At 40.6% G+C, this 14,924-nt stretch overlaps 1 protein-coding gene across 1 annotated transcript in view; it reads left to right on the top strand.

Annotated features, from left to right (window-relative positions):
- Positions 1-14,924, top strand: part of nxn (nucleoredoxin) — a 78,778-nt gene that overhangs the window by 44,890 nt on the left and 18,964 nt on the right. Inside the window, exon 2 of the mRNA XM_046862706.1 lies at positions 11,839-11,956. Within this exon, the coding sequence (XP_046718662.1) occupies positions 11,839-11,956 (118 nt within the window). The remainder of the gene's footprint in view (positions 1-11,838; positions 11,957-14,924) is intronic.

The raw sequence follows: 14,924 nt of genomic DNA, 5'->3' as shown, positions 1-14,924 counted from the left end.
AGATCTAATAATTAGTTAACATAAAAGTTCACATTTAAATACAGTATATGGACAAAAGTATTGGGATGTCTGAATTTTCTAGCCATATGTGTTTTTAACAGCACTAATTTTATTTTACCATTTGTTTTAAAATATATATAAATAAATACAAAAGAGGCAAAATAAAAAATCCAACACAACACACATTTATCTACGACATCCTTTCTTTACTTAGATTAAAAAAAAACTCCACCGAAAAAAACATTTTTAATTAATTTTTTTTTACTGATGTGCCAAATCTCAAACCAGCACCAAAATTACCATAATGCACATATCCGGCAATCAAAACCGTCCGTGTGGAAACATTGCAAAAGGTTCTTTTGGTGTCCTGATGATTTACGTAATTGAAAACACCATAATTACTTTAAAACATTTACAAGAATATTTTGTCTTCATGCTCTATGTTGAGTCTGGTTTCACTGATAATAAGCATTACTTTTGCATAAAGCATTCATATTTGTCCATGCACATGTGGATTAGAGTATTAAAAACCTGAAACGTGTTTATTTAAGGTACATTTAAAACAGATGAAAAATGTGCGATTCAGTTGCGATTAATCACAAGTTAACCTATGACGACCATGCAATTAATCACGATTAAATGTTTTAATCGATTGACAGCCCTTATATATATATATATATATATATATATATATATATATATATATATATATATATATATATATATATATATATAATATATAAATAAATATGCTTAGATCTCTCTTTTTCTCTGTGTCTCTCTCCCTTTCTGTGTCTAAATCTCTTTATTTATTTCTCTCTCTCTCTCTCTGAGTCCAGGTGAGAATGATTAACTGTACCGTGTCAGTCTGAACACTTGCCAGGACTCGGCTCACTGTAAATAATTTGCAGCGAGCACGAGCTGAATTCACTCCAGCACTTTTCTTTTCCTACTGCAGTCATCCGTTTTTCCTGGACTGTAGTTGTCATTGTCAGTCCTATCAGGATCTCTCACTTTTTTTTTCTTTGAGTGTATTTTTTACTGGCTCACTTTTCATCTGTCTGTGCCAAATCCGAGGCTGGCTGAAACTCAACACAATCAAAGCCTCACATGTGAGTCCTCCACCTGCAAATTCCTGCTCTATTAACATAGCTGAAGTTTAGGTGCAAGTCAACAGCATCCTGAGTGAAAGCTCCTGTGAAAGGCGTGTAGACGGCGAAAGTGTGCGATTGTGCAACAAAGAGATGAGAGCAGGCCGAGCTGATGTAAAGCGTGAGGAGGCTCTGGCCATCATCTAACCTCTAATGTTCCAGACTTGACTCTGGAGAGAAACTCGGCTCCAGTCCTTCCTTGTCTGTTTTTATAATTACGGCGAGCGTGTGTGGGTGTGTAGCAGAATGACTGTGGACGTTCTCTTTGGGATACGCAGATCTTGCTTGTGTGTTATTCTTTCCAAAAGTCAGATCTTGTCCTATCTCCAACAGGAAACAGGTTGTGTAGCAGGATGTTACTGGTTAGTGTGAGAGTTTGAGCATTGAGACATGCGAGGAGGCACAATCGGTCAGCTTCCCTGTGTCATCCTGCACTTTCAGGCATTTAGCTATGGCCTGTTTGTAAGTTTGCTTAGTATGCAAAGTTTTCCACCAAATCTGTGATCTGAAATGGCAGAAATCGGAGCACCACTTGGAAAAAAAGACGGAGAAGCTTGTCGTTTCGGTTTAGTGTACAAAGGAACAAAAATCCTTCAATATCGCGTTTTTTCATTCGATAATAATTCTCACGCATCCGCCAAAGCTCTCTCCATTTTCTCTAATCTCTCTGATCTGTCTGTCCTCTTGAAACACACACACACACACACACACACACACAGCACACGGATGCTTCTGTTTCGCGAAGACGACTTTCTTGGGAGTAACCGAAGAGAAAAAGAACGCACTTTTATCGCATATAAATAATAAACGGCCCGATCCGTCCGTCAGCTTCTTTTCAAGCGTCCCTTCATCCTCCAGCTCTTTCAGCTCTCCGCATGTACGCCACTGAATTATTTATCACGTTTTGTTCTTTCACGCATACAGAAAAGTAGTGTAGAGTGAGTTCAGGGTTTTTTGTTTTTTTGTTTTGTTTCTCTTTCCTTTTATTTTATTGTACTTTTTTTTTTTTTTTTTTACTTTTCCCCCCCTTGCTGTGTGGATTTTCCGCTTGCTCACCGGATTTGTGAAGCAGGATGGCAGCCAGGCGAAGGTTTCCACCTCACGTTACCTCAGATGTCTGATTGTAAAGCTGAAGTGGCTCTGTAGCTGTCTGATTCCTGCATTTTCACGAACCACCACCACCATATATATACAGTGAGGAAAATAAGTATTTGAACACCCTGCTATTTTGCAAGTTCTCCCACTTAGAAATCATAGAGGGGTCTGAAATTGTCATCGTAGGTGCATGTCCACTGTGAGAGACATAATCTAAAAAAAAAAAATCCAGAAATCACAATATATGATTTTTTACTATTTATTTGTATGATACAGCAGCAAATAAGTATTTGAACACCTTTCTATCAGCTAGAATTCTTACCCTCAAAGACCTGTTAGTCTGCCTTTAAAATGTCCACCTCCACTACATTTATTATCCTAAATTAGATGCACCTGTTTGAGGTCGTTAGCTGCATAAAGACACCTGTTCACTCCATACAATCAGTAAGAATCCAACTACTAACATGGCCAAGACCAAAGAGCTGTCCAAAGACACTAGAGACAAAATTGTACACCTCCACAAGGCTGGAAAGGGCTACGGGGAAATTGCCAAGCAGCTTGGTGAAAAAAGGTCCACTGTTGGAGCAATCATTAGAAAATGGAAGAAGCTAAACATGACTGTCAATCTCCCTCGGACTGGGGCAAGATCTGACCTCGTGGGCTCTCAATGATCCTAAGGAAGGTAAGAAATCAGCCCAGAACTACACGGGAGGAGCTGGTCAATGACCTTGAAAAGAGCTGGGACCACCGTTTCCAAGGTTACTGTTGGTAATGCACCAAGACGTCATGGTTTGAAATCATGCATGGCACGGAAGGTTCCCCTGCTTAAACCAGCACATGTCCAGGCACGTCTTAAGTTTGCCAATGACCATTTGGATGATCCAGAGGAGTCATGGGAGAAAGTCATGTGGTCATGTCATGTTTGGGTCATAATTCCACTAAACGTGTTTGGAGGAAGAAGAATGATGAGTACCATCCCAAAATCACCATCCCTACTGTGAAGCATGGGGGTGGTAGCATCATCTTTGGGGTGTTTTTCTGCACATGGGACAGGCGACTGCACTGTATTAAGGAGAGGATGACCGGGGCCATGTATTGCGAGATTTTGGGAAACAACCTCCTTTCCTCAGTTAGAGCATTGAAGATGGGTCGAGGCTGGGTCTTTCAACATGACAATGACCTGAAGCACACAGCCAGGATAACCAAGGAGTGGCTCTGTAAGAAGCATATCAAGGTTCTGGCGTGGCCTAGCCAGTCTCAGACCTAAACCCAATAGAGAATCTTTGGAGGGCTCAAACTCCGTGTTTCTCAGCGACAGGCCAGAAACCTGACTGATCTAGAAGATCTGTGTGGAGGTGGGCCAAAATCCCTCCTGCAGTGTGTGAAAACCTGGTGAAAAACTACAGGAAACGTTTGACCTCTGTAATTGCAAACAAAGGCTACTGTACCAAATATTAACATTGACTTTCTCAGATGTTCAAATACTTATTTGCAGCTGTATCATACAAATAAATAGTTAAAAAATCATAGATTGTGATTTCTGTTTTTTTTTTTTAGATTATGTCTCTCACAGTGGATATGCACCTACGATGACAATTTCAGACCCCTCCATGATTTCAAAGTGGGAGAACTTGCAAAATAGCAGGGTGTTCAAATACTTATTTTCCTCACTGTATATATATGGGTCCTACATCCAGGGTCCTACGACCTGATACAGAGTGCACTAATTAAGTCATGTCAAGTTTATTTTTATAGCGCTTTTCACAACAGACATTGTCTTAAAGCAGCTTTACAGAATTTAACAGTTAAGGTGAATGGTGTGTATTTATCCCTGATCAGCAGCCATGGCGACTGTGGCATGAAAAACTCCCTTAGATATTATGAGGAAGAAACCTTGAGAGGAACCAAACTCTAAAGGGAAACCCATCATCATTTGGGTGACATCAAGAGTGTGATTATAGTCTTTAAACAATACAAAACACTGGAGAGTGAGAACATGAGCACTGGAATATAAGATTGAGTAATGTCCTTTCTACAGTCTTATATAGTCATTTGTGGTTATAGAACTAGGAGCTACTGAGCAACTCATAAAATAGCTCAATTAGTTAGTTTCATCAACTACAGGTGTGATTCTTACTGATCATTTGTCCAGCTCCGGCCTTCAGTCATGTACCCTTTAATCTACCGTAATTTCCGGACTATAAAGCGCACCTATATATAAGCACCCACTGAACATAAATAAGCCTGTCTATAAGCCGCAGTCTACACTGAAACGAATTAACTTTTCACAGGCTTTAACGAAAGACAGTGTCTGTTACATGGTGTAACGGGTGAAATATGTTGTGGCTCCTTTAAGAGCAGAGCGACATTTTGGGAATAGCCTGCCACTGCATTCTGCCGGTATTACTGCATGTGTGCAAGACCGAGGAATATGTCCTTATTATTTTCTGATGCTCATTTCGAAGTTTCTTTGACTAACCCTTAACGCTGTTGGCAAAAAAAATAAAAAAGCACGAGTTTTGGAAACCTGTCTGTGCTTATATGATTTCTGTTGCAACTGGAGTTAGCGAGCTCTCCCTTCACCCAGACTCAACGCGCTACAACGACTTGTATCTAAACAGTAGCTGACCAAGAAAGTCATTGTTCACTGTCTTCCTCCTTCCTTTCACAACTATTTCTCTCGAGAGTTTATCTTTTGGCAACGTCATGCGTTTAAAAATCACGGGTGGAACCGGTGGAAGTTTTTTCTCCCGATGCCATGCAGCTCAGAACACATCTGAAGTGCGTTTTTTCGTTTCTGTTCGGAAATTTCATTAGTCTAATATTATGTTGTTCAGTTTTTTGGCTTGAAGTTTGTGAAACCGGGAAAGCCACGGGGTTCAAAGCGTGGGAAAAAGTAGCGGCTTATAGTCAGAAAAATACGGTATATACTGTATATCTTATACATTAATACTGTAAAATGCTTTGTTTTGCTACTGATCACCATTCTTTAAGACTCCTGCGTAGGCTAGGCCATGTCTCGACTTTGATATTTCCAAGTTACAATGGGGTCATGGGAAAGCATCTCCAATGTAAGTCAGAGACCACCTGTATATACACAGGTGTGAGTTACGATGGTTCAATCTACCGTTTTTTGTTCTTATATTTGTTGTATAAATATTTAACATTTTGCGCAGCAGGCAAACGTGTGTATTAAGAAATGCAAAACATAAAAATGCTTGTAGTTTTTTTTTTTTTAACATCAATAGTTTACATTCTTAAAACAATTTTAAATAAAATGCCTGCTTGGATAAATAATGTATACAATAAAATTTAATAAAATATATATTTATTTTAATATAGTTATTTATTAATTCATATTAATATTTTATTTTATATTATATATGAATATGTAAGTATATGTACAGCAAAAAAAAATATATATATATATTGGCACCCCTGAAATTTTCCCAGAAAATCATGTTTTGCTATACACATGTTTATTCTCTTTGTGTGTATTGGAACAAAACCAAAAAATGTCAGACAAAAAAACCTAAAATGGGCTGGACAAAATTATTGTCACCCTTAACTTAATATTTGGTTGCACACCCTTTGGGAAAAAAACCCAGCTTTCTGACACTGGGCCCTACACTGCGCCCCAAAATCTTTTGGTAATCCTCAGATTTCATGATGCCTTGCACACATTCAACAAACAACCCTAAAACATCTTTGAACCTCCAGCATATTTGACTTTAGGTACTGTGTTCTCTTCTTTGTAGACCTCATATGGTTTTCAGTAAACAGTAGAATGATGTGCTTTACCAAAAAGCTCTATCTTGGTCTCATCTGTCCACAAGACGTTTTCCCTGAAGGAATTTGGCTTACTCAACTACATTTTGGCAAACTGTAGTCTTGCTTTTTTATGTCTCGGTGTCAGCAGTGGGGTCCTCCTGGGTCTCCTGCCATAGCGTTTCATTTCATTTAAATGTCGATGGATAGTTCGCGCTGACATTGATGCTCCCTGAGCCTGCAGGACAGCTTGAATTTCTTTGGAACTTGTTTGGGGCTGCTTATCCACCATCCAGACTATCTGCGTTGCAACCTTTCATCAATTTTTCTCACAGTGCCATGGGTTGCAAACTTCTTGATAATGGACAAAGGCAAATTTAGATCTCTGGAGATGGACTTATAACCTTGAGATTGTTGATATTTTTCCACAATTTTGGTTCTTAAGTCCTCACACGGTTCTCTTCTGCTCTTTCTGTTGTCCATGCTTAGTGTGGCACACACAATGCAAAGGCTAAGTGAACTTTTCTCCTTTTTATCTGCTTTCAGGTGTGATTTTTATATTGTAAATATATATACTTGACTTTCTGGAAAAATCTCAGGGGTGCCAACAATTTTGGCCATGACTGTATATAAATTAGCAAATTATTAAAAAGGCTATAGCAGTGAAAAATGTGCAAAAGATCATAAGCAAGTACACATGACCACCCTTTTGCAGGGCTTTACGTTCACACACAGTGGAGCCTCCGTACCATACAGTGATTTGGTTGGTCAGGATGCTCTTAATGATGCAGTGGTAAAAACTTCCTAACCAGAGCTTAACTGTTCTGGTGCCAGAGATCCTTAGAGATGTAAACTTGCATGAACCTTAAGCTGGAAACCCTTCTACCTTAGTTTCATTAATGTAAACTGGAAAGTGTCCCCTGCTGTTAGATTTCCATAAGTCCACAATTAGCCCTTTCGTCTTCATGGCGTTGAGGGTCAGGTTGTTGGTGGCAGGTTCATGGCGTTGAGGGCCGGTTGTTGCCGTCAGGCTTCGAATTCTTCGTCATTGCTAAAGATGCTTGACTTATGCAGAGAGAGCAGATATAGGTAAACAAGGGTACTGGGCTCAGAACATAGCCCTGTGGGATGCCAATATTTAGAATTAGGGTTGAGGATAACTTTTTGCCCAACCTAACAGACTGAGGTAAGAATGTCTAGAATCCATGTGCATGTGGAGGTGCAGATACCCGGGTCACTGAGCTCAGTGGTCATTACTGTGGGGAGGACTGTATTGAATGCAGAATTAAAGTCAACAAACAGCATACTGATGTAGGTGTTGTTTTTATCCAGGTGGGTGAGGGCTGAATGAAGAGCCGTGGAAACTGTATCCTCTGTCGACCTGTTTGTGTGCAAACTGGTGTGGGTCTAGTGTAGGTGGTAGACCGACAGTGAGGTGAATCCTGCCAGTGACATGTTGAAAATCTGTGAAGACCAGCTGCAGTGCTCTTTAGTGCCGGTGACGCTGCCCTGCGTGCGTCCACTCTTATTATTATTATAATATTATACTTATTATTCTTTTTTACTAACCCTAAAGAATTCATATCACTAGCGTGAGCGCTGACCAGGAAGTGTATTGGTATTTCCGGTACGAAGTAAGTAGCCATAGTGATGATGCGCTTAAGTTTAATAACAGTTTAAAAGATGTACTCAAAGTCTGAGGCAGAGAATAAACAAACTTGTAGTCGGCCACTTAATGCGTTTCTGAGGAATCTCAGATTTTAAATATGTTCCGCACGTAAAAAGGATTGCATTCTGTTTACATCTGCACCAAACCGAAAGCCCTGTACCCGAAACTGTTCAGTACAAATACGTGTACCGTAACACCCCTAATAAATATATATATATATATATATATATATATATATATATATATATATATATATATATATATATATATATATATATATAATATATACTCACACACACACACACAGTGGAACCCGGTTATGTCGATGTCCTAGGGCAGGGGTGGCCAACCAGTCAGAGACCGAGAGCCACATTTTTGACTGTGTTACCCCAAAGAGCCACATCATACACATGGGCACAGATGAACATCACCCATCCCTTCCTCTTACACACACACACACACACACACACACACACACACACACACACACACACATTATTGTAAATGTCACACACCAACATAATGACAGAAATTGACTCCTACAGTTTTAAGACCACAGGACAGCCGTTTTCAACAATGAACATTGTGTCTTACACACACAAACTCTGTTTAACCAAGTCCACAAACAAAAATATAATAATTTACAATAGCGTTTTTCTTTTACTATGCATGTTACTTAGTGGGAATTTTGGCATTCCTTGCCTTGAACAATCCCCTTCAAATCTGCCCCGTATTCCGTTGTTGCCACTCGAAGCAATTCTTTCACATGGGTGTCAGTCAGAACAGATCAATGCTTTGATTTCACGTGTTTCAGGGTAGAAAACAAGGACTTTGTTTGTGTTTTTTTTTTATGTGCGTGTTCACTTCGCTTGAGCTCAATACGGTATTTTCGTCAAATGCGCATGTGCGTGAGATGAATATACCGCAGGGGTGGGCAATTAATTTTTACAAGGGGCCACATGAGAAACCTGAATTGTGTCAGAGGGCCACACCAACGATAATATTTTAGGGATGCACCGAAATGAGAATTCAATTCAAATGGCAATGAAATCCATAATTTTTGTGTTATGCCTTTTGCCTCGGCACCATCACTGGAAAACTTTCCTGCCTTTTCAAAAACGTCCGCTACAGACGGAGTGCGCATGCTCGGATTGACTACTTTTCTGCGTCGCGTTCTTCTTATATTCAGAATGGCAATCGGGATGTTTGGATTTCATGTGATAAATTAAACCCGACTTGGAGAAACTCTTTGCAGATACATCCTCTCTTGAAATTTCAGCATTGCATGTTTTGCAAATCGCTATCCGCACACCGCAGACATGTTGCTCTTATCCAGATAACCGTGTGCTGGCTGCGCTTTTTTATTGCGCCATTACAATTGTGTTTCTGCCGTGTTGTTTCGGTGATTTAGGTATTTCGAAAATTCTCGGTGCATCCCTGTAATTTATGATTGGCCTCATGCCAAGGTCTGATATACCGCAAAGTTTCCCAGTAGGGGCAAGCTCATTTAAGTCTTAAAAATACCGTATTGAACTCAAGCGAATCGAACACGCACATTAAAACTAAAACACTCACAAACTTCGAAATGAACGTAAGAGCCAGCCAAAGAATGAAAACAGTTAAAGAGCCGCATGCGGCTCGCGAGCCGCGGGTTGGCCACCCCTGTCCTAGGGGGTTGCCAAAAAGCATCGAGATAACCGATGATCGAGATAAACGAAAATCAATATGGCAGCAATATATTAACGTGCTTGAAATTTCTTAATGTACATGATGTGCGTTAATAAATGAGAATGTGCATGCACATGTTTTTGTAGGGTTTTTTTACACAACAGCGTTGCCGCGATTTGTTTGATGAAGGCATGCTGTAAAAATACATACAGTACATGTTTATCTGTCAGGAATCCACCTGCCACGCCCCTTGAGCGCCTTCGCGTGTCAGGTGCTTTCTCGGCAGCTTTCTCTGAAGCTCCCGGCTACAATCGCGCACATATTTGGCTCGTTTATCATCATCACCAGCTCCTATTTAAACTTCCACACTCTCACCGTCCGTTATTGTTGGTATATGTTGGTTCACGGCGGTCGTTGTTATCGCTTATGCGTATCCCGGTACGTGCCCTCCCACCGGCACTCTCTCAACGGCTGCGCTTTTCTTCCCAAAGCGCATTGCGGATTCCCCCGATCCTGCCGTTGTTCCTCCTACCAAGCGCTGCGCTCCTACCAAGCGCGGCTTTCGCCTCCCGTTCATCGCATAACATTTAACAACAAAAGGCATATGTGCACTAACTAACAGCAGAGATTCACCAGTATACAATACAACACCTGTAGCAGCTGTAAGGCTTGATTTTTCCGCCACTTTCGCAAGTTCTTCTGCGGCTGCACCGAGATAACCGACGTTAAATGGCAACCCCCCCCTCCCCAAAAAAAAGGTTCATGAGCTCCTCTTCTGCCACTGTAGAAATGCTTGTGGCAGAATTCAGACTGGGAGAATTGGGAAAATTCACACTGGAGATCTGAGTGTTTGTAAAAGGATTGCGTTTCCATACGAATACAGGCACGTTATACCTGTTTTCACGTTAAAAAGAAAAATTATTCAGGTGAAGTGTTCTTGTGAAAGGAGTCTTCAAGCTCAGATTTTCTTTGTGACAAATTTTGTGTTATTAACTTGGAGAGAGCATAAAATTGTTGAGGGTACAAAAAGCTGTTTATAGCTACTAAAAGGTACCGTATTTTATTTTAAGCCGCTACTTTTTTCCCACGTTTTGAACCCCGCGGCGCAAACAACGATGCGGCTAATTTATGGATTTTTCCTGGGTTTTTCCTGGTTTCACAAACTTCAAGCCAAAAAACTGAACCCCATAACATTAGACCAACAAAAAAATGCACCTCATCTGTGTTCTGAGCTGCACGGCTTCTGGGGAAAAACCTTCCACCGGTGTTAATTTTTAAACGCACGACGATGCCAAAATATAAACTCCTGAGAGAAATACAGTAGTTGTGAAAGGAACGAGGAAGACAGTGAACAATGACTTTCTTGGTCGGCTACTGTTTAGATACAAGCCGTTTTAGCGCATTGAGTCTGGGTGAAGGGAGAGCTCGCTAACTCCAGTTGCAAATAAAATCATATAAGTACAGACAGGTTTCCAAAACTCGTGCTTTTGTATTTTTCTTGACAACTGCGTTATGGGTTAGTCAAAGAAACTTAGAAATGAGCATCAGAAAATAACGAGCACACACACGCAGTAATACCGGGAGAATGCAGTGACGTGCTGTTCCCAAAATGCCGCTCTGCTCTTAAAGGAGCCACAACATATTTCACCCGTTACACCATGTAACAGACACTGTCTTTCGTTAAAGCCTGTATAAAGTTCATTAGTTTCAGTGTAGGCTGCGGCTTAATCACAAGGTGCGGCTTATTTATGTTAAAAATAAAAATATTTGTAAAATTCAGTGGGTGCGGCTTATACAAGGGTGCGCTTTATAGTCCAGAAATTACGGTAAGTGATAGAGTAAGTGGCTTGATTTGCAGATTGGATGTAACTACAAATAGATTATTGATGTGTATAATGTGTTTTGTAAATTGCTGTAGTATAAGAGGAAGAGAACATTTGGGAATGTTGCATTAGGGGCACTTATTTATGCAATATTGCAGAGTGAGGGTGGTTATGCTGAATCCTCACACACTTGCAGCGATTTGTAAGAGATAAGGAAGTTACATTTTGGACACTGTATGACGTTTCTTTGCTCTTGAGGCCTTAGCATGAGGCCTAGCTGGGCCACAATGTTTTGTGCATATCTGTGAAAGCTTGCTTTCTATATAAAATCGGCAAGTTTAATTAAAAGCAAAAGTTATGTTCCAGAAAAGTATTATTTCCCATGTATGCTGATGATGGCTTAATGATGAAACTCTATTATACTGTTTCGAATTAGGACACGGAGAGCTCTGAGGAGAGGACCCAGTGAAACGTCTCACTGTGGTTATGATACATATAGGTTAACTCCTTAAATTATATCCTTTTTTTTTTTGGTATATATAATTTATAGTTAGTGTAATAAATATAATCATGAATTCAGGGTTTGTATAACTGTTGCAAATTTGCTATATGTTTCACTATGCTGTTATGCATTTTCTTTCCCTTTATTTCTCTGTGTGTACAGATGAAGCTGTGGAACAAGTACAAGGTGACCAGTATCCCCTCACTAGTGTTTGTGGATGCAACAACAGGGAAGGTGGTCTGTCGCAACGGTTTACTTGTGGTGAAAGATGACCCTAAAGGTAAGACTCACACACACACACACACACACACAGACACACACACACACACACACATATGCATGACATTATTTCACTGCTATAGTATTAAAGTATTACTAAAGAGAAAGGTTTGTGGACACCTAGCCATAGGATTGGCATTTGGGATTATGATATAATATATAATCATAACTATTAATTATAATAGTTTCCACTCTTCAGGGAATGTTTACACTAGATTTTGGAGTGTGCTTGTGAAGATTTGTGTTCATTCATTAAATTTTATGCAGGACTGTATAAATGTCTTTTTTTTTTCTTCATACTGTCACCACCCTACTCAAATGCACAAACCCGATACACAGACACACACGTGCACGCTTAGGAATCGAGAAACCATAGCTATGATGGATTCCTCATTAAAACAAAAAATAACTTTATCTCCTCTGCATATTAAACCTCAAAGCCTTGTGCTCAGACTGATGTAGACGTCTAGAAGTGACTCTCCTCTTGTCCTGCCCTATCAATAATTTTGACACCCTGCACTTAAATGGCACCCAGACCCCCTTCGTGCACAGCACAGAGAGCGCCTCGTTTGTCATAAGGCACATGAAGAAGCACAGTGGCATGTGTGAAATTCCCTCAGCAAAAGGAAACTGCTTTCCCATGAGCACAATGACAGATTCCTGCCCGGCCTAATGAACCCCAACTCTGGCAGTAGCCATGCCGAATTATCCGTTCTGCTCATTAGTGCTCTTCCATTCAGAGGAGCGGAGATGAGGAGCTTTCTCAAAAGCTCCCGCTTTTTCTAGGTGTGTGTGTGTGTGTGTGTGTGTGTGTGTGTGTGTGTGTGTGTGTGAGCGAGCAGTAGCTGGGTGGTGGTAGGGGAAAAAAGAGAAAGTCTGGTGCATATTTGTCTGAGTGCACATAATGTAAGTGTTGGCTTGTCTGGGACTCAGTCCAAATTAATTATAGGGTGTGTGTGTGTGTGTGTGTGTGTGTGTGTGTGTGTGTGTGTGTGTGTGTGTGTGTGTGTGTGTGTTTTCTCATGCTCTAACTGGTCTAAAGGTCACCTGTTGATGGCATGTACAAATACACAGATCACCCATCAGTTTGGAACCACTGACAGGTGCAGTGAAGAACACTGACTATCTGGTTACACTGGTAAAAGGGTGGGATGTTTCAGGCACTGTCAGATCAGTCAGATCTCAAAGTTAATGTGTTGGAAGCAGGAAAAATGGGCTTGAGTGAGGATTTAAGTGACTTTGACAGTTGTGATAGCTAGATTCGATCAGAGCATTTCTGAAAGCTTCTTGCAAGTCTTATGAGCTTTTATTATAAACAGTATAATATGATTATAATATAATATGGGTGGTGGAGTGGATTGAGATTAGTAGTGTGTGTGTGTGTGTGTGTGTGTGTTGAGTTCAGGTTGTGCAGTTCAGTAACACACAGTTCAGTGTTTGTGTGTGTGTTTTTGTACAGTTTAGTTCTGTTTGTTGAGGAAAAAACTGTTGCATAGTCTTGATGTGAGGCTTGAAGGCTTCAGAACCTCTTTTCTGATGGTAGGAGAGTGGAGAATGTGTGTGGGGTCGTCCACAATGCTGTTGGATTTGCGGCTGCATCGTGTGGTTCAGAGACTCCGATGATCATCTCAGTTGTCCTCGCAATCCTCTGTAGGGTCTTGCAAGCCGAGACGGTGCAGTTCCCAAACCAGGCAGGACGCTCTCGAATGGTCTCTCTGTATGCCTGGGGTGTCCCGGGTATATGTGTTTACTGCCAGGAATAGTCCAAGAAAAGACAAGCGGTGAACCTGAAATAGGGTAATAGGTGGCCAAGTCTCTCTGATGAATATGGGAAGCGCAGGGTAGCCCATCTGGACCAACTCCACAAGAACAAGTGTAGCACAAATCTTTAATGAACACAGTGCACCACACAGTGCATTCTAGGGATGGTAAGATTCACCGATTCACACATCTGTGCATCGGCATAAAAGTTAACAATATGATGCATCGATTTAAAAAAGTCGGCATTTGTATTGCGATGCATCGTTAACATATTTGCATCTATTTAATTATACGTAATTAACAGTAGCTGTGCTATACTTTTATTATTTAGAAAGGGACTAGTGATTTTTGACCAGTAATTCATATGTAAATTAATTTTCCTCGCTAAACTGTTTCTCCAGCTCGTTCTCTCAGCACCACTGCTGCTATGTGAATATGACGTGTGTCCTGAGACTCACATAGAATATAGATTTACATGGCAGAGGTAGAGCTGCATCTTTTTTAAAAACAGAACAGGAAAAGTAAAAAAAAATAATAATTCTTTATTTTGCACTACAAAGTCCTGTTTGTGAAAGGGCCATGTGTTAGAATTCAGAAGGCACTTAAGTAAATGTATGAATTGTTGTCTGTCTAAAGCGAAGAAATAAAAGCGCACTGTCTGTACCACGTTAAATTGCAAAACATCATATTTTGTAATTGCATTAGACCCATTGTGTTGAATCGAATCGACATTGGATTGTACTGCATCGTAATAGGGCTGATTCGCATCGGTAGCTGCTTCAAATACGTCTTCAACTTGTCGTACCGTTGGTTTTGAATCGAGATGCGAATCACATTGGACTCAGTTATGGAGATGCGCATCCCTAGTGCATTCACAGCTTGCTAAATATTGAGCTGTGTGTAGTTGCAGACTGGTGAGATTGTCAATGCTGACTCCTATTCACCACCAAAAGCTCCTACAAAGGGCATGGGTGCGTCAGAACTGGACCATGGAGCAATGGAAGAAGGCAGTCTGGTCTGAAGAATTATTTTACCTCATGTGTATGGCGCCATGAGGCACTATGGGTAGAAGGCAAGCCGGCTGAGGCAGTCTTGGGAAAAACTTGGGTCCTGGCATTCATGGTAGCATTAAATTTCAATTCACTTGAACCTGAAGACCAAAACATGTTCCAGCATGACAATGCCACGTGCACAAAGCAAGCTTCTTG

Source organism: Silurus meridionalis, chromosome 12, assembly GCF_014805685.1.
Source record: "Silurus meridionalis isolate SWU-2019-XX chromosome 12, ASM1480568v1, whole genome shotgun sequence".
NCBI lineage: Eukaryota > Metazoa > Chordata > Actinopteri > Siluriformes > Siluridae > Silurus > Silurus meridionalis.
This window is presented reverse-complemented; position numbering and strand designations above follow the sequence as displayed.